This window comes from Geotrypetes seraphini, chromosome 8, assembly GCF_902459505.1.
Source record: "Geotrypetes seraphini chromosome 8, aGeoSer1.1, whole genome shotgun sequence".
Lineage (NCBI taxonomy): Eukaryota > Metazoa > Chordata > Amphibia > Gymnophiona > Dermophiidae > Geotrypetes > Geotrypetes seraphini.
In genome coordinates this window covers 96,078,668-96,099,236 of record NC_047091.1, presented here as the reverse complement: position 1 = coordinate 96,099,236, position 20,569 = coordinate 96,078,668, and the positions used below count along the sequence as shown (strand labels likewise).

General features: G+C 43.9%; 1 protein-coding gene across 7 annotated transcripts in view; it reads left to right on the top strand.

Annotated features, from left to right (window-relative positions):
• Window positions 1–878: 878 nt before the first annotated feature.
• The window catches only part of CHERP (calcium homeostasis endoplasmic reticulum protein), a 155,827-nt gene continuing 136,136 nt past the window's right edge, over window positions 879–20,569 (top strand). For 3 of the 7 annotated variants that reach the window (XM_033955331.1, XM_033955329.1, XM_033955325.1), the window contains exon 1: window positions 880–1,044. In XM_033955331.1, the coding sequence (XP_033811222.1) occupies window positions 1,020–1,044 (25 nt within the window). In that variant the 5' untranslated portion in view covers window positions 880–1,019. Of the gene's footprint in view, window positions 1,045–17,643; window positions 17,688–17,926; window positions 18,087–20,569 lie in introns of all 7 variants that reach the window. The other 4 variants (XM_033955332.1, XM_033955326.1, XM_033955327.1 and 1 more) reach the window with 3 other exon arrangements.

Sequence of the window (20,569 nt, the reverse complement as noted above, 5' to 3'; positions counted from 1 at the left end):
TTATTTGTTTTATTTTTATTTGTTAATTTGTAAAGTGGTGATTGTTATGTATCAGTTTTTTCAAATTTACATCTACTGTTTTTATATTTTGCACTGTATTAGAGGACATGTGTTACTGTTTTGTGGTGTTGCATTGTATCCAGGGTCTGGTTTCTTGGCGGTTCAGTTTAACTTTTGTCTACATATTTCTATTTTTAGTTTGTGATTATTCCATATTGGGCAAGGGTGTATCTCTGTTCTGTGTGTATGAAAAGAACAGTTTTCAGTTGGCATTGACTACAGGATCAATTGACTGTGCGGGATCTGGCTTGTTTAGTTTTACAATGTATGTGTTGGTGTTCTAGTGCAGTGTTTAAGATGCTGCCTTTTCCTAGGTACACTCTTGTTGTGCGTTATGTGGATTATTACTAAAAATCATATTTTTCATATAGATGGGGGGAGGGGTGTCAAAATATGATGGGCCCCTGGTGCCATATACCCTAGGTACGCCATTGCCTACTTGTATATTTCCTCGGGTGGGGGGGGGGGTGAACGAGCCTCCACTCCCACATTATTATACATTAGGTAGCTGTTAGGGCTATCACCTAGCAGCACCATTTATCACACGAAGGACTTTTATGAACCATGTTACACACTATACTTTGTTCCAAAATGTCTCATAAGTAGTCATTCGTTTTTGTCCTTTAGTATCCAATCCTTATGTCTGATGGATTACTTTTTTTTTCTTTGAAATCTCTCCCTAATAGACCACATTTTACTGCCCTTTTCGTCGGTCGCCCCAGTTACTATTTTGCCCAAATCAAATATGGCCGCTTGTGGGTGGAACCAGGACAACGAGGATACGTCACATACGTTCACGTAGTCGGTCTCTGACTGCGTGCGAACAACCTATGGCGCGAGAGGCGTATTGACGTCTCGACCATCGCGGCTAGAGCGAGGCCGTGGCCGTGGTGGTGGAGGTCGTTGGTAGTGCCGGGCTTGTCCCGGAGGTAGGCGGAAGTGAAGGGGCAGCTTCCGCCATGGAGGGACCTCTGCCTCCAGATGGTAAGCGAGAGGCTTTTTATTTTTGGTGGCGCACGCTGCCGTGCAACTAACTCACTGGAGGTGAGGCTGGAGGCCCGCTACCGCCAGGCTCGGCAGGGCCTCAGTCTGGACCTTATTCTTTATACTGTAATGGTCTTCGCTTTGTTCCACTATACGCGGGCAAGCCTTCCTGGAGCCACGCGAAGGCATAAATGGTTTTTCACTGATGCCCCACTAATCTTACTGTTTAGTTCTGTAGCTAGGCCCAAGAGTTAAGGCCTCCATGTTTTTTTTTATCATTAGCCTGATTATTATTTTGTTGCTGTAGTAATTCCTAATGTATTACATTCTAAATACAGTTGTGTTGTGTTAAATGTTTTCTGGTGTATTATTTTGTGTAATATGGGATATAAATTGTATTTAGCAACACATAATGCTGTGGTTGACATTTTGCATGGTATTAACATGAGACAGAAAGATTTGGGATGTCAAGGAGCATAAGGTGCCTTATTGCGTCAGATATGTTTTAGTACTTAATTTTTTTGTTGTTGTTATAACGTTGAAAGGCATTTTGTAAAAGAAAGACACATTCTTCTTTGTCTGATCTCAGCCTCTTTATGGTCAGAATTCTGTGTAAGATCTTATTTGAGCTGAGAATAGTATTCTGCCCTACAGTGTACATCATTGTAATGTGTGAGGTTCCAGGTGTGCCACCAGATGCTGAGGAGGAAAGGCGCCGGCTGACTGCCTATAGAATGTGCCTCTCACAGCGAGAGGTACATCCTGTAGGCAGTCATCCAGCGCCTCTCCGTGCCTTTTCTTTTTCAGCAATCCCCCCAAACTGGTGTATCAGGGCCCTGTCTGGAGAGCCTGCGCATGTTGACGTGTTAATGTCATACATTGACGTCCATGCACTTCTGGATGCCCTTAAGCCACGGCCCCCAATTTAGTGTGCTGCCAGCTCGCAAAGTTTTGCGAGACACTGGTGTATATGGAACTTTGGACTCAGTCAGATCGTGAAAGTAAAATTTAAGAACATAAGCATAGCCTTACTGGGTTAGACCAGTGGTCCATTTTAGCCCAGTATCCATTTTCACAGAGGCCAATCCAAGTCACAAGTATTGTACCTGGCAAAAACCTAAACAGTAGCAGCATTTCATGCCACCGATCCAGGGCAAGCAGTGCTTTTCCCCATGTCTGTCTCTAGCAGCAGACTATGGACTTTTCCTCCAGGAACTTGTCCAAACTTTTTTTAAAACCAGCTACATTAACTGATCTTACCACATCCTCTGACAACGCGTTCCAGAGCATAACTATTCTCTGAGTGAAAAAGTATTTTTTCCTATTGGTTTTTAAAGTATTGCTCTGTAACTTTGAGTGTCCCCATGTCTTGTAAATATCTTGATGCAGTAAAAAATCAATCCACTTGTACCTGTTCTATACCACTCAGGATTTTGTAGACCTCAATCATATCTCCCCTCAGCCATCTCTTTTCCAAACTGAAGAGCCCTAACCTTTTTAGTCTTTTCTCATACGAGAGAAGTTCCATCCCCTTTATCATCTTGGTTCCTCTTCTTTGAAACTTTTCTAGTGCTACTATATCTTTTTTGAGATAAGGAGACCAGAACTGAATGCAGTACTCCAGGTAAGGTTCCACTATTGAGTGATACAGTGGCATTATAACATTTTTAGTCTTATTTGCTATCTCTTTTCTAATAATTCCTAGCGTCTTGTTTGCATTTTTGGCTGCCTCCCCCACACATGGGGTGGTAGGTTTCAGCGTATTGTCCACAATGACACCCAGCATCCAGTAATTATGATTTTGGATTATTCTTCCCAGTGTGCATCACTTTGCATTTGTCCACATTAAATTTCATCTGCCATTTGGACGCCCAGTCTTCCAATTTCCTAAGGTTTTCCTGCAGTTTTTCACAGTCCGCAAGCGTTTTAACAACTTTGAACAGTTTAGTGTCATCTGTCTATTTTATATGTGGTAATTGCAGGGAAACAAGATTTTATGTATGTGATATGGAAACCGCATTGTTATATGTCGTATATAAATTTTTAAATAAATAAATCACCTCACTTGTAGTTCCAATTTCCAGATTATTTATAAATAAGTTAAATAGCACCGGTCCAAGTACAGATCCCTGCAGCACACCACTATTTACACTCCTCCATTGAGGAAAATGGCTATTTACCTACCCTTTGTTTTCTATCTACTCGAGGCCCCCACCTACCTCGACTTCAGAAAATCACTCAAAACCTACCTTTTCAGCAAACAAGACCCTTAACCGACCCTTCAGATAATCTCAGGGCCCCCTACCCAACTCTTCTCCTTCACGATAGCTCCTATCTCCCCCTGCTTCTCCTACCCACTTCCTTCCTCATCCACCAAGTCTGACCAAATCCGTTCTAAATCCGATAAATTTGTTGTAATTAACTCTGCCCTCTTCATCTACGAAGTTGGCTAACTTGTTGTAAATTTCCTTTCATCTGCCAATTTTTGGCTACAGTTGTTGTTAACCCGATAAATTTGTTGTAAATCTACAAGTTCATGTGGATCCTAATCTAATTTAATGTAAACCGCCTAGAACTCGCTGGGTATGGCGGTATATAAGAATAAAATTATTATTATTATTATTATTATTATTATCTGATAACCACTTCTTACTCCACAATTGAACATTGCCTCCTTTCCCATGACTTTTTAATTTTCTTAGGAGCCTCTCATGAGGAACTTTGTCAAAAGCTTTCTGGAAATCTAGATTCACTACAGCAACTGGCTTGCATTATTCATGTGTTTATTCACACTGTCAAAGAAGTCAAGCAAATTGGTGAGGCAAGATCACCCTAATCTGATCCCATGCTGACCCTGTCTCATTAAATCATATTTATCTACATATTCATCAATTTTATTTTTATAATTGTTTCCACTATTTTGCCGGTCATTGAGGTCAGGCTTACCGGACTGTAATTCCCTGGAATTCTCCCCTGGAACCCTTTAAAAAAATCTTTGTAACATTCGCCACCCTCCAAACTTCAGGTACTACAGACGATTTTAGCGACAGCTTACAGATCACTAACAGCAGATCAGCAATTTCATGTTTGAATTTTTAGTACCCTGGGATGTAGACCATCCGGTCCAGGTGATTTATCACTCTTAACGTGTCAATTTGGCTTAGTACGTCTGCCAAGGGTTTTTTTTGTTTTTTAAAAAAAATTCTTTATTGATTTTCTAAACTTCAAAAGTGCAATACACAAATATATATCATATAATAAGTTAATAAAAGCACATTCAACTTACAAATATGCATAACCAACCATTTTCTCCCCCCCCCCCACCCAATGATCATTCAATAAAACACAGAAATATAGACTATCCCAATAACCTTAGATTAAAAATATCCTTTCACCCTCCTCCCACCGCTGGTGGACATACTCAAAAGTCAAATTAGGACAGAAATAATCTCCCCCCTTTCCTGAATGTGTACAAAAATAAACAAAAACTGACTCATAATCAAAGACCTACTATAGTGAAGTAATATATGATGTCAACGGCCCCCAAACCAGCTTAAATAAATTACTGTCCCCAAACTATCGGCATTCATTTTTTCATATCTATAGCTGCAGCACAAATTTGCCCACCAGAAAGGAAAATTTAGGCAGTCGTAGTTCTTCCAATTTTGCGTTACCATTGGGTTTGTTTAGCTTTAAGATAATTAGCTAATAATCTTCCAGCCTTATTCGAGTTTCCATAATACAGAGCCTGTTGAAAAAACAAATCTTTCCTGGCTAATTGTGAAGAGATCTCATTATATCTATATTTTACTTTTAAGAGGGTCTGTAAAGTAATTTGTTCCCACTTCACAGCCAATTTGGACTCCAAATCCTTAATATTTTGTTCCAGATTAAAAAATTCCCTAGTAAGTTGTTTCCTAATATGTGCAAAATATGATATGATTTGCCCTCTCATGATAGCTTTGAAAGCATCCCACAGTGTTTCTAATAAGATTTCCAAGGGTTATTTTTAAGTTTGCTTGCCTTTGCTTCAAAACCATAACAGGTTCATCTCCAATCTATCTCATCATTTCGAATTTCTAGGCACAACTTGTACATGTATTGCCTACTTGTTCGCTTTCCCATCCTTGAAAGGCTGTATCTACAAGAGATTCCTCAATAGAACATTATCATTCCAAGCAGGCAAATGAAATAAAATGTTTAACCAACTTTATCTCAAACACTCTTTCTTACCAAACTTTTAGGAAGTCAATTAAAACTTATCTCTTTGACAAATTTCTCTGACTCCATTTCTGCCATGATATACTTCTAAAACACTTCCAGGAAAAATTTGATTAATCTTACCATGCTAATGTAATTTTAAAAGTTTTTTGTAATATTGCTGTTTGTATATAGTCTCTTCCTCTGTAAATCGCTCTGAACTGTTTGTGGTATTGCGGTATATAAAAATAAAGTTATTATTATTATTCCAGGTTCACAGAAATTTATTTCAATTCCTCTGCCTCATAACCCTTGAAAACCATTTTTAGTTCAGGTAGATTTCTTACATGCCCTTCCATAAAGCCTGAAGCAAAGAATTCATTTGGTCTATCCACTATAGCCTTTTCCTTTCTGAGCACACATTTACTCCTTGAGCATCCAACGGTCCCACAGATTCCCTCTCAGGTTTTCTGCTTTTGATGTGGGTCCAATGCAGCTCCATGTGAGTCTCACCGGAGCCTGAAGTGATTGAGTAAAGCTCGGGGTGATGGAGTGAAGCTAGACCTCTCTAGACCCTGCATGCTTCCTTTCCCCTCCTCTCTCTTTAGTTAGTCTGCTTTACTTTTATTTAATTTTTCTTCTTCAGATTTGAGATGGGTTAGGGTCTATTTAATCGACTTAGAATTAGGTTATAGAGGTGAGCGTGGTTGAGAACGGATGCTTGTTAACCAGGGCTGTGGAGTTGGTAGATAAATCCTTCGACTCTGACTCCTTAGTTTCTGGTGCCCATGACTCCGACTCCGGTACCCAAAATTGACTCCGACTCCACAGCCCTGTTGTTAACAACCCAAGGCTCAATGACTTAAAGACTTTTTAGAGAATTAATTGAAAATCAGAGCCCTCCTTTGAGGGTCTTACTTTTTAATGTTGTGTAGATGCAGACCGTGATGGTTCTAGTCTAGCTTATGAACCTAATGATGGGGTCTATATAAGATTATTACTATGAGTTTTTGCTTCTTTGGCAAGCTGTTCTTCATATTCTTGTTTACCTTATATACTTGAATATAAACCGAGACAACTTTTTTTGACCCCCCCCAAAAGGAGGAAAAAGGGATGACTCGAGTATAAACTGAGATGAGAAATTTGGGTGATCCTGGTGAACAGTATAAAATCTGTTATTTATTTTTTTTTTTTTTGTAACCTGTTGTCCACGGCTGGAAACAGGATACTGGGCTTGATGGACTGTAGTCTGTCCCAGTATGGAAACTCTTATGTTCTTAATTAAGAGAATAGGCAACAAGATCTCCTTCCCTGGTCTTCCTTATCAATTTTATTTTCTGCTTCTGTTTAGATTAAATTCTTTCTTACTATCCAGTCCTCAATTTCCCTCTTTTCATTGTGTGTACCTACAGCTTTCCACTTTTTTCCCTAACCCCTTCCAGTATCTCACTAACGCTATCTTCTTCCCCCAATCCAGCATGTACCCTTTTTTCTTTATCTTCTCCCCACTTCATCCAGCGTCTGCTTCCCCCTCTCTCTCCCTCCCGTTCAGCGTCTGCTCCCCTCTCCACTCCCTACTTCCATCCAGTGTCTGCTCCCCCTCTCTTCACTTCCATTCAGCATCTGTTCCCCTCTCACTTCCCTCATCTTCTAGCCAGCGTCTGTCACCCCCTCCTTTTCTCCACACAATAAGTCTGAAGCGCCACTCAACCTCTTCCCCTTGTTGGGCCATCTCCCTCCCTTCCCCTCACCTTTGCGGTGCTTTTCAAAAGCAAAGTTTTCACTCTCGGCCACTGGAATGGCCATCCCAATACTTCTCCTCTGACGCGAGCCAACCAGGTAGAAACAGAAAGTTGAGTCAGAAGAGAAACTTTGGGGCTGCTGCGTCAGGGGACCGCTGAAATTTAAAACTTTGGTTTTAAAAAGCACTGTGAATGTGAGGGGGAGGGAGGGAGATGGCTTGACTGTGGGGCTCCCTGGAGCTGTGGGGCCCAGGGCAGCAGCCCTGTCTGCCTTCCCCTAATGCTGGCCCTGACACCAAGGCTATAATCTTCAGTAGGATGATGCCCCCATGATGAGTCTTGAAGCCGCTATCCTCTGTGCACACAAACCCCCCCGCCACCCTCCTCCATGCACACCTCACTCCCTGCCATTGCGCTTACCAGCTTACCATTAGTACTGGAAACATGCTGCCGCTGTCAATGCTGTATTCTGATCCGGTGTGGGGCCTTGAGCATCTCCACATGCTCAAGGCCTGCCTGCTCCTGCCTTCTCTGAGAATCTCGGAGGAGGCAGGAGCTGGCAGGCTTTGAGCATGTGCAGATGCACCAGATTAGAATACAGCATTGAGATTCATCACGGGGGGCATGTATTCAGCAGGGAGAAGGAGGGGGGACTATTCTATTGAAGATTACAGCCTTGGTGGTTATCGGGGAGTTGAATGGGGGGGACAGCCATGCCATCGGTTGAGTAGTGGCTCAAATATAAACTGAGATCCCTCTTTCACTTCACTTTTTAACCATGCTGGCTCTTGTTTCCTCTTCCTTCAACTTTTTTTAACATGTGGGCTTCCACGATGGTATGTTGCCACAAACCCTTTTAGCTTCTTTTTAACCATTTTCCTCATTTATCAGTTACCAGTGTAGTAATTAAATGCTGCTACAGTAGATTTCTTTAGCGATGTCACTCCAGTTATCAGCTGAAATTTGATCATTATGAGCACTGTTTCCCAGCAGACCCAACTCAGTTACCTCTCCTGTATTATGTCCTGCATTCCACTAGGGACCAAATCTAAAATAGCTCCCTCTCTTTTCAGTTCTTGGACCAGTTGCTCCAAGAAGCAGTCATTTATGAAGTCTAGGAATTTTACTTCCCTAGCACTCCCTGATTGTTAAATTAATCTTTTATGTAAGCCTAGTTAAAATCCTCAGCATTTTTCACTTTTCTGCTGACTGTAATTCTATTCTCGGCTTTAAGCATAAAGTTATATCTAGTGCAATATACCTGAACTTTAGGGTTTTGCATCTGAACTGCAATTTGCTTGCAGAAAATTGTCAATTATCTTTTCAACTCCACTTCCTTCCCAGGGAGCTGCTTCCACCCCCTCAGTTTGTTTTCTGCAAGCAAGTTGCTCAGAAGTGTTTCTGCTCTGCAGTTTTATTATTTTCAGGTATTTTTCTAAGTGTTCGATTGGAGGCTCGGTGCCCAGGGGTTCCCATTTGTTGGAACCTCTGCCTGGGAGAAGCTGCAAACTCGTGCTGATGAAGTCTGTTTGCTAGCAGGATTAGCCCTTGGGGGCGCCTAGCTGGCTAGCCTGCTTTTGTATTTTTGAAGCTCAGGAGTTGTCCCCTGCACAGCTGCTTGCATCCATGATTTATCAGGAGCTTGAACACAGGCTGTTTGGTTCCTTAGCTTGGCTGGAATTAATAATGAGCCAGTTGTATGGTTCCCCCCTCCCCCCCTTCGCGATGAGGTAGATTCTTTGGTGGCACAGATTACCAGATGCACCTCTATTCCCAATGAGGGAGTGATGGTTCTTAAAGATGCACAGGACCGAAGGGTGTACTTGGTCCTTAAGTTGCTGTTTGAGTTTTTTTCCTTAGTGCTGAAAGCGACTGCCTCTTTTATGGCATGAGCATGCCACATGGTGTTGCATCAGGCTTCCTCTGAAGAGAAGGGCATTTACCCCTAGTTTGTTCTCGAACAGGTGGATTATGTAGCTGATATTCTTTATATAGCAACAAGGGCAGATAAATCTCATATAATATGATCTAACTGTATCTATCAGCATGAAAACATGAAAATTAACTCAATAAACTCACAAAGACTTTTCAGGAAATTTTAATAAATCTCAAATTTCTAAAAACTTAATTTTTTTTAAATTTTATATAAATCTCAGTGGATTTCTGAGAACCTTGCTAAATATAGCAAACTCTACAAGGTGGTATATCATAATGAGTATGATACTCGGATTATAGGATCTCTGATTACATAAATTTCAGATCCCCATCCTGGGACCATAGCTTTAATCATATACACCACCCTTTCTCACTCAAAGCAAAAAGCAAGAATCTTACAAGTGCTAAACTAAATCCCTTAACTGTTCCTCCTAACAGAAATTATAACATCAGCAAATAAAACCAATTTTGGCAACATTAAGATTCCTGCTTTTTGCTTTGAGTGAGGGAGGGTGGTGTATATATGATTAAAGCTATGGTCCCAGGATGGGGATCTGAAATTTGTGTTATAAGAGATCCTTTGATCTGAGTATCATACGTATTATGATATACCCACCTTGTAGTTTGCTATATTTAGCAAGGTTCTCAGAAATCCACTGAGATTTATATTAAAAACTTTTTGAAAATTTTTAGAAATTGAGATTTATTAAAATTTCCAAAAAGGTCTTTGTGAGTTTATTGAGTAAATTCTCATGTTTTCACGCTGAGTGGTGATAATTTTTATGAGATTTATCTAACTGTACTTATCTGCCCTTGTTGCTATATTGAGTTTTCATTGATAGTGGGCATGATTATAATTGAAACTCTTTCCTGATGGCTGATATTCTTTATGACATCTTCAAAGTCCTGAGCAAGGCCTTAGCTTTAGTAGCGTCTGCCCAAAAATGTTCTCGATCCGGCACTGGGTTATAGACTTGGCTTCTAATGCCACTTTGAGGCGCTTGCCCTTTTAAGGGGCAGATGTTTTTGAGCAAGGGTTTAGACAATCTCATGGCCTGCATGGCAGATTGTTGGTCTAAATCCCTACTGGAAAGTTGACCGGTTGTGATTCCTTTCAAGGTTCTTGATGTTTCTGTCAGAGCTCCGCAGGCTCCTTCTCTCAGAGGGAATTCTCAGTCCCCAGACAACGAAGATGGGGAGCCAGACACCCCCAAAAAGTATCTCAGTGTCTGACAGGGGGTTGGCTTATGGAGCACTGGGAGGCCTGGGTGACCATCTTGTCAGACTATTGAGTGTTGGACATTATTTGTGAGGACTATAATTGGAGTTTGCCTTTTTGCTTCTGGATCTCTTTTATCAACTCGCCCTGCAGCTGCTCGGACAAAGAAAAGAGTGTGGGCAACGGTACAGAGCCTTCTGGCCATAGAGGCCGCGGGTTCTGGAGGGAGAATCAGGCTTGGGCAGATACTCCATATACTTCATACCCAAGAAAGACTCGGAGAACTGGAGACCCATTCTAGATCTCAAGTTTGTAAATTTAGCCCTCAAGATCCTGTGGTTTCAGATGGAAACAGTCCACTCAGCGATAACCTTGGTAGAGCTAGGAGAGTTTCTGGACCTCCATATTATGATCTTTCTAGTGCACAAAAAGTTCCTGAGCTTTCATGTTCTCAGCCAGCATTTTCAGTTCAAGGCTTTCCCCTTTGAGCTGGCTACAGCGTTGCACACTTTCATCAAGTGATAATTGTGGTGGTGGTGCATCTACAAAAAGAAGGGATCCAAGTCCATCCTTATCTGGGCGATTAGTTATCTGCATTCTGTTCAAGGATGCCTGCAACATTGCAGTGGCTCAAGTAGTCCAGCTTTTACAGGAGCTGGGTTTAGTGATCAGTTTCAGGAAGTCACTTGGAGCCAGTGCAGATCCTGGAATATCTGGGGGTCTGGTTTGACACAGTGGAAGGTTGTGTTTTTCTCACCGACCCATGCAGGCAGAATCTCTGCGGTCAGATTCAGACATTGCTGGCTTTGTCGGTTCCGTCTGCTTGGTAGAACCTATAAGTCCTGGGGTCTATAGTGGCTGTCATCAAAATGGTTCCCTAGGTAAAGGCCTACTTATCCCAGGACAAGCAGGCAGGTATTCTCACTAGTGGGTGATGTCATCCGACAGAGCCCCGATACGGACATCTTGCAAGCATGTCTTGCTTGAAGAAACTCAGAAGTTTCGAGATGCCCGCACCGCGCATGCGCCAGTGCCTTCCCGCCCGATGCTCCGGGCGTGTCTCCTCAGTTCTTTTTCTTCCGCGGAGCTGAGAAGTCTATCTTCAATTTGCGCCCATTGAAAATCTTTTTTGCCTTCTTTTTGCCGCGGGTTGAGTTCTTTTGGGCTCTCCTGTGCGTTTATTTCTTTCTTTGATTTCTTTTTTCAAAAAAAAAAAAAAAAAATTTTTCCTTCCGACTCCGGGTCGGCCGCGTGGCTGAGGCCCTGCGCCTTCGACCTTGCGGTGGAGCTTTTCCGGCCTATGTCCCGGCCGATTACCGGTTTCAAAAAGTGTAGCAAGTGCCAGCGCGCGATTTCGCTCACGGACCCTCATCGACGCTGCTTACAGTGTCTGGGACCGGATCACTTTCCGAAATCGTGCCGGCCTTGCTCCACTCTGACGGCGAGAGCGTTTAAGCGCCGCTGTCTGCTCTGGGAGTCCATGTTCAAGATGGATGCTTTGTCAGCGCCTGCAGCTTCGACATCGACGGGGGCTTCGACTTCTTCAGCGAAGCCCGCTGCCTCCCCAGCTGCTTCGGGCCTCCTGAAACCGGCATCATTCACCCCGGTTTCGGCCCAGGCTTCGGCGCCGGTGCCTTCCTCCGTTCCTTCGGAGCAGGTCTCGACCCCGACAGTTCCACCAGTGGTGCTCAAGGTGCCGAAAGCTGGCAAGCAGAAGCACACTGCACCTAAAGAGCGCGGAGACCGTGCGGAAGGGCCCCCTTTTGGTGCGGATCCCTCCATATCGGCTTCGCTGCGGTCCATTCTGGAGGCTCAGTTCGTTGAGCTCATGCAAACCATGGGGCCTCGTCTGATTGCCACCATCCAGGGTGACCTCCCAGCTTCGGCTTCGAGGGGCGGACCGCCCCCTCCTCCTCCTCCCCGCCGCACGACCTCGTTGCTCGGCGAGGAGGAGCGGCGAGTGGTGTCCGGGTCCTCGAGGAGGTCCTCCAAGAATGCTATGCCTCCTTTAGAACCGATTCCCTCGAGGAGGGCTTCTCTTAGTGAGATGCCTCCTCTGGAGCCCATTCCCTCGAGGAAACCCTCGTTTAGTGACCTGCCTCCCTTGGAACCGATTACTCCGCCCCGTGATTCAGTGTGGCGTCCACCTTCGGGGCATCTAGCCCGGGGCATAGCAGGAAGCAGGACGAGTTCTTCCGAACTCCCTATCAAGCCTGGGCGACGTCCAGAGAAGCACCGACTCTCCCACCTTTGCGATCGACCGCATCGAGTCCGATCTGCTCCTTGGAAGCGTCTGATCCAGTCTCGCACAGAAGGACTCGATCCCCTTCCAGGCATCGAGAGGGGCATCGGTCCAGGCACTCTTCGAAGCATTCCTCTTGACACTCAACCGTCTCGCCTCTGAAGAAATTGCCTCGGTTGGGGTATGCTGCTTCGACTGGGTCTCCTCCTCCGGGCCCGGAGTTCGAGGACCCCGAAGTTTTCTACTCGTCCTGTTGCTCACAGGCCTCTTTGGAGCCTGAGGCTTCGTCTTCTTCTAGTCCGTCTCGAGGACCGGCGACGGCGGACCAGCTGTCCTTTTCGTCGTTCCTCAGACAGATGGTGGATGACTTGGACATTACTCTGGATGCGGGGTCTCGATATTCCAAAGAGTATCTCGATACCATGCACTTACCTCGGCCTCCGGCAGAGTCCTTGCGGCTCCCCCTGCATAAGCTCCTCGACCAGACCTTCATGCGCTGCTTCGAGTCTCCTTACTCTATCCCTGCAGTCCCTGGCAAATTGGACTCACGGTACCGCACGGTACATCATAAAGGCTTCGAGGGACCTCAGCTTTCGCACCAGTCCCTCCTGGTCGAATCCTCGCTCAAGCGGTCTCATCCTGGCCAGGTCTACGCTTCCGTACCTCCGGGCCGCGAAGGCAGAACCATGGATAAGTTTGGGCGACGCATCTATCAGAATTCGATGATGGCGTCTAGAGTCCTGAATTACAACTTCCACTTTGCAACCTACTTGGAATTTTTTCTACCTGTGCTTCGAAAGTTCACTCCATACATCGAGTCCCAGGCCAGGTTTGAGTTTGAGGAAGTGGTTGCTTCGTTGTCCCAACTCCGACTTCAGTTGATGCAATCTGCCTATGATGCGTTTGAGCTCTCTGCCCGGGCAGCGGCTTGCTCGGTGGCGATGCGCCGGTTGGCCTGGTTGCGGACCATTGATATGGACCCGAATCTTCAGGACCGCCTGGCGAACGTCCCATGTGCTGGGGTGGATCTTTTTGACGAATCCATCGAGACCGTCACGAAGAAGTTGTCTGACCACGAAAAGTCCTTCCAATCTATCCTTCGGCCAAAGCCCAAGCCTCAGCAGTCTCGACCTTCTCGTCCACCATTGATTTATCAGCGGCGTTATCAGCCGAGACAAACTCCTCCTGCGAGGCAACCGGCGAAGCGACAGCCTCCCCAGAAGGGTCAGCCTAAGTCTCAGTCGCCTGCTGTCCCTAAGACCACGCAGCCTTTTTGACTGTCTCGTCGAGGGCATAACCAACCTCGTTCTGCCTCCCCCTGTTTTTCCCATCGGAGGGCGCCTCCATCATTTTTATCATCGCTGGGAGGCCATAACATCTGACCTCTGGGTCCTTGCTATCATCAGGGAGGGATACTCTCTTCATTTCTGGTGGCCCTCACATCTGCTCGCAGGGTCAGTAAGCTTCAGGCCTTGGTGGCGGACCCACCTTTCACAGTTTTCCATCATGACAAGGTGGTCCTCCGCACTCATCCGAAATTCCTACCTAAGGTGGTCTTTGAATTTCATCTCAACCAATCCATCGTGCTTCCAGTGTTTTTCCAAAGCCTCATTCTCATCCTGGAGAATCAGCTCTGCACACTCTGGACTGTAAACGCGCTTTGGCTTTCTACTTGGATCGCACCAAACCACACAGAACTGCTCCTCAACTTTTCGTCTCCTTTGATCCAAACAAGTTGGGACGACCTGTATCGAAGCGCACCATCTCCAATTGGATGGCGGCTTGTATCTCTTTCTGCTATGCCCAGGCTGGATTACCCCTTCCCTGTAAGGTCACAGCCCATAGGGTCAGAGCAATGGCGGCCTCTGTATCCTTCCTCAGATCGACACCGATTGAGGAGATTTGTAAGGCTGCCTGCTTGTCCTGGGATAAAGCAATGTTACTTACCGTAACAGTTGTTATCCAGGGACAGCAGGCAGCTATTCTCACGTCCCACCCACCTCCCCTGGGTTGGCTTCTCTGCTAGCTACCTGAACTGAGGAAACACGCCCGTAGCATCGGGCGGGAAGGCACTGACGCATGCGCGGTGCGGGCATCTCGAAACTTCTGAGTTTCTTCAAGCAAGACATGCTTGCAAGATGTCCGTATCGGGGCTCTGTCGGATGACATCACCCACTAGTGAGAATAGCTGCCTGCTGTCCCTGGATAACAACTGTTACGGTAAGTAACATTGCTTTGTAGCCTCTCCTGACCTCACTCCTGTCCCATTGGTCACCCCAGAAAGATTCTCACTTCAGATGCAGTTACTCTGGATGTTCGAAGTGCACAGGCGTTTACAGTAGTGGCTATAGCTGGAGTCCTTGACAAAGGGAGTTCTGTTACGCATTCTCTTGGATAGGTTCCTGGAGGAAAAGTCCAATAACTACTGTTGAGACAGACATGGGAGAAGCCACTGCTTGCCCTGGATCAGTGGCATGGAATGCTGCTACTATTTGGGGTTTTAAAAAAGAAAAAAGGGGATATGAAGGATAATTAATACAAAAAATTATTTTAATTTTTATTTAGTGCCTAACTTCCTATTTATAAAAACTATTATTACTAATAATCCACATATGAGAACTTATTCTGAGCACACACTTTTATCCAATATAAATAGATTAAATGATTTAATTTAAATTTAAGAGGCTGGAGTATCATAAAGAATGCATAATTCTCAGTAAAGAGACCTCTTATAACTTAGATGTTATTTCAAGTCTTCATCCTGAATGCATATGATGTAATCATCTACTTCAAACCTCCTTCCTACCTCAAAAGAATTTTATTTATTTATTTGTATATTTCTTTAAATTAATTTAAATAGAAACTATCAATTAACTTAACTAAGGGTGCAATGATTAAATCTGTTGACTAAAATAACTTCATGAATTTATCAAAAATATATGATATGATGTGACAAAAAAAAGAAAGAAAAGAGAAAACAGCAACACTTATCTTAGTGGCTTCCCAGCCAGGACCAATGTTGGTGGGTTGTGAACTACCCGATGCTCAAACTGTTTTAGAGCATTTCAGCTATTAATTTTTTGTATTAATTATCCTTCATACCCCCTTTATTCTTTTTTGATCGATGATATTTTTGTGGGTTGGATAACTTGAATTATGATCCGTGTGTTTTAGACTATTTGGGGTTTTGCCAGGTACTTGTGACTTGAATTGGCCTCCATGAAGTGAGATACTGGGCTTGATGGACCGTTGGTCTGATCCAGTAAGGCTATTCTTATGGTCTTATGACAGTACTGATAACAGATGCCAGTGTGTTTGGTTGGGATGGGCGGGCATTGCAATGGCCATCTGGTCCAAGGGCAATTGGTCTCCCTCCTAGCGGAAGTGGTCTATCAGCAGGTTGGAACTGAGAGCGATATATTTGGCTTTATGTTTGCTGGCCCTGACTGCAGAGAGGAAGGCAGTTAGGGGCTTCTCTGACAATTCCACTACAGTGGCATATGTCAGCAGATGAAGGTACCAAGAGTGCTCCATTGCAGAGAAAGCCCTCTCTGTTGTTTTATTGGGTTGAGGCTCACCTGCAGGCACTATCTTCAGCGCACGTAGCAGAAGTGGAAATTGTATAGACCGACTTTCTCTGCAGACTGACATTAGACCCAGGAAAATGGTCTCTCTTCCAGAAGACTTTCGACAGGATAGTGGAGTGCTGGAATTCTCCAGTGCTCGAACTTACGGCATCGTCTGCCTTACTACTTCAGCCTCAGATATGAGCCAGGAAGCGCTGGGGTAGACACACTAGTTAAGCCCTGGCCATGAGCGGGAATGTTATACATCTTTCTTCATGGCCAATGATCAGCAGGGTAATAAGAGGAATTGCCGATTATCTGGGACTGGTCATTTTAGTCACTCTGGATTGGCCTTATAAGCCTTCTGATGGATTATTGTTTCAGACTGCCAGTGCATCTGGGGGTTCTTTCTCAGGGACTAGTGACCATGAGAGATCTGTAATGCTTTGGATTTACGGCATGGCTTTTGAGTTTGCAATTTTAATGTGCAAGAGTTACTCAGAAGTAGTGATATTTACCTTTCTTTGGTCCAAGAAGCCAGCGACAATTTCTGAGTCTGCAAAGGCTTGAAAGATCTTCCAAGATTGATTGATGTGTCAAGGAGGGGCCTGGATTCTTTTCAGGCTCTGCTTCTAACAGTCTTGGTCTTCTTTCAGAGCAGGCTAGAGAAAGGCCTTGTGGTCAGCTCCTTTAAAGTACAGGTGGTAGGTCTATCTTCCTTTAAGGACCTTGTGGGCAATGTTTCTCTGGCTTTTCACCTGAACATCTCGAGATTCTTGAAGGGAGCAGTGAGGCTGAGGCCGCCTCTTCGGCGGTTTTTCCCTGGGTGGAACCTTGGTTCTAAGCTCTTTGTGCAAGGCTCCTTATAAGCTGATAGAGCAGGTGTCACTTATGGATCTTACAATAAAGATGGTGGTTTGGTAGCTATCTCCTTGGCAAGGAGAATATTGGCGCTTCGAGCCCTTTTGTGCAGGGAATCATTCCCCCATTTCACCAAGGCGAGAGTTTCCCTGCATATGGTACCTTCCTTTCTGCTAAAAGTCGTTTCTGCCTTCCATGTGAATCAAGAGGTGTAGTTATCTACTTTCCAAGACTCAGGTTCAATAAAATGGGATAAGGTTCTTTCCTGGCTGGATGTATACAGGATTTTTCTACGTTACCTAGAGGTAACTCAGGTCGTGTTTCAGGTCATCTCTATGTTCTCACGAGTCACAGCTCTCAGGGACAGCCGATGTCTAAGGCTTCCATATTTAGGTGGACCTTGGAGGCATATATCGGGTGTGCTAAGCAGCCACCCTTCTTTTTGCGGGTTCACTCTATGAGGAGTGTGATGACTTCATGTGCAGATGCAAGAGCAGTGCCGACTGAAGAGATCTGTAGAGTAGCTACATGGTCCATGCTGCATACTTTTACAAAGTTCTATAGAGTGGACATGGTAGTTTGGGAAGATGCAGCTTTTGGATACTCTGTCTTGGCAGCAGGCTTCTATGTCCTTCCCTAGGCTACAGAGACTGCTTTGGTACATCCCACTGATAAAACTCATATGCCTTTTGCACTAGAAGGGAAGATTATGTACCTACCTCAATCTACAAGTTTTGATGGCTCGCCTTGTCAGATTGCTGTCTAGTCGCCTGTTTTCTGCCTCTGATTGGAGCATCTCTCTCTTTTCCTATGTTTCATCGACTGCCACACCAGGGGCCTCAGAATCTTGAATCCTTTGGATGTAATCGCAGATTCAGGTAAGCGTCTCTTCAGGAGGAGACAACATGCAGGTAAAGTGCCCCTGCTATGCATTTTTCAGGTAGGCTTAACCACAGCAGAGTTGGCGCCTATAGGCGCTATGGTTAGGTGCATTGTTATGGGGGCCACCCAGTTTGTCAGTTATGATGTTAACTATATGTGTTATCTCTGAAGGACAGATCTGACTTCAGTCAAGTAGGGAGTTTCCCTGTACTCCTTCTCACTTTTTTTTTTTCAGCGGTTAACTCTTGAGCTTTGGTATGAACCGAGGAGGTCAGAATTGGAGCACATGAGGAGGAGTCAAGAATGTAGATAACTTCTGCACCAAAATTTGCGAGTAAAGATGCACAACCCATGGGTCAAGACTCAGCCTTTCTACTAGAAAGAAGATTATTGAAGTAAGTACCTAAATCTTCTCTTAGCTTTAAAATGCCAAACATGGTCCAAGTTGAATTAAACAGCTGGCCACTTGGGTCCATTGAATTGTTCTTTTTCCACTTCTGCTTTAGGGACTTTGCCTGACTCGGGCAGACCGCTCCTCTTTCATATTCAAAAATCATTTGGCTACTACAAATTCTATGTTTCAAGGGATTACCAAATGCTGTTCACTCCTAACCTTATAGTACACTAGAACAAACAAGCAAACAACAATCTCAACATCATCAGAATAAAATAAACGTTATAGACAACTCGCACACAAAGTCTTGCTATAAAGTAGAAAAATTTATTTCAACTAACAATAGCAATTTCACAAATAATGTAAACAAAATTATTTCAAAATGAGTTTCCTTAAATTGTCTTTTAAAGACAATATTGAGAACATTGTTTTTTGAAAATTCTTTCTTAAATAATGTTATTCCACTTTACTAAATTAAGACCTTGAGGTTTGACAGTCTCTAATTGGGAAATCCAGAATTGTTCTCTTTATGCCAAATGTAATCACCACCTCTATTCAAAGGAAGAACTGCTTCAATGATGAGCCACTGGACTTCTGAAAAATTATGACCCAGTTGTATAAAATGGCTCACCAGTGGAGCCAACCTAGTCTGGGTATTAACTATGCTCCGATATTCAATTAAATGGATCCTAATTTTTCTAGAAGTTCATCCCACATATAATTTTTGACATGGGCAAATGATGATGTATATAACACCCTTACATTGAAATGTACCGTGTTTCCCCCAAAATAAGACCGGGTCTTATGTAAATTTTTGCTTCAAAAAATGCATTAGGACTTATTTTGGGGAGATGCCTTATTTTTTTTATGTACAACAATCATCTTTCCATTTTTCTCTCCTCCACCCCAATTCTTCCTCTTTCCTTTCTCTCTCCCCCCATGTACAGCATCTTCCTACCCCTCCTTCCCATCTCCCTGTACAGCAGAACCCCACCTACCTTCCCACTGTGAAACTGACAATACCGTATCTCCGAGGCCTCCAAAAACAGAAGCAGCGGCAATGCTCTGAACGTGCTGCTTTGTGGCCTTCCCAGCCGTGGCCTCTCCTCTGCTGCATCACTGATGATATAATCAGTGATGCGGCAGAGGGAAGGACCCGGTGGGGAAGGCCACGAAACAGCCTGTTGAGAGCACTGCCGCCACTGCTACTTTAGGAGGCCTCGGAGCAGAGGTATGTCAGGTTTCACTAAGGTGGGGGTTGCTGAATTGATGAGTCAGATTTTTTTTGGCAAATCGGGCAGCACTAGTGTCAGGGATGGAGTCTGGGATTGTTGGGAACATTAAGGGGAGACGTCTGTGGTCGATCTTAACTAGGGCTTATAGTAGGAGCATCTTTAAAAATCATGCTAGAGCTTATTTTCGAGATAGGTCTTATTTTCGGGGAAACACAGTAATATACTGGTGTAAAAGATTAGTTCTTATGAGTAATCGGATGAACCCATTCAGTGGCAGTAAAAGTGGTATCACAAAAATCGTAATGACCACAAGGTTCACATTTCCATAAGCTGAGTCTTGACAACTGTATCCTGTATGTTTCTGCCTTGTGTAAAGGCTATATACAGGTCCTGCTTGAAATACTGTCTGGAGCTGTAAACCTTGCTAATGTCTTTGAATAACTTAAGCAGCGTTATGTGCCAACACAGAATGGTTCAAAAAACAAATTTGCCTGTCCATAGCCCTTGAATTCATATATTGAAGGCAAAGATGTATGAATCTTAGGAATCAAATAAAATATTAGAATATTTGGACATTTCTGAATAAGAAATCTGCTCTCTCTTTTGGTAACATATCCCTTCTGATATCCTCTACTAACAACCAAATCAATAAGTTGAATTAACAGCTGTAGGATCCTCATGTAGAAAAGAGTAAAATTAAAAATCCAGTAGATGACTATTACGTTCATCTAAATACTGTTGTTTCTGCCTTAACACAATAACTATCCCTGCTGGATGAATTACCACATGTGTCAAACTACTTAATTGATTCAAAGATTCTTGTTGTCTTTTTGTAAGACTGGAAACTCCAAATTGTTTAGTATGTTGTCCCAATTAATGTAGATCTCTTAAAACAAAATCTTTAAATATGTAGGTCCATAGGTCCTGGAGGGATCCATCATGATCTAGGTCAGTGGTTCTCAACCATGTCCTGGAGGACCACCAGGCCAATTGGGTTTTAAGGATAACTCTAATGAATATGCATGCCTGTCACTTCCATTATATGCAAATCTCTCATGCATATTCATTAGGGCAAGCCTGAAAACCCGATTGTTCTGGTGGTCCTCCAGGACAGGGTTGGGAACCACTGGTCTAGGTTGCATCATGGAAGCAACATCTACTGGGGTTTGATGAAAATATAATTTGACTTGAAGATTTCTAATATGTGCAATATTCAGATGGGTCTTATTTCACTGTGGGCATTATAATC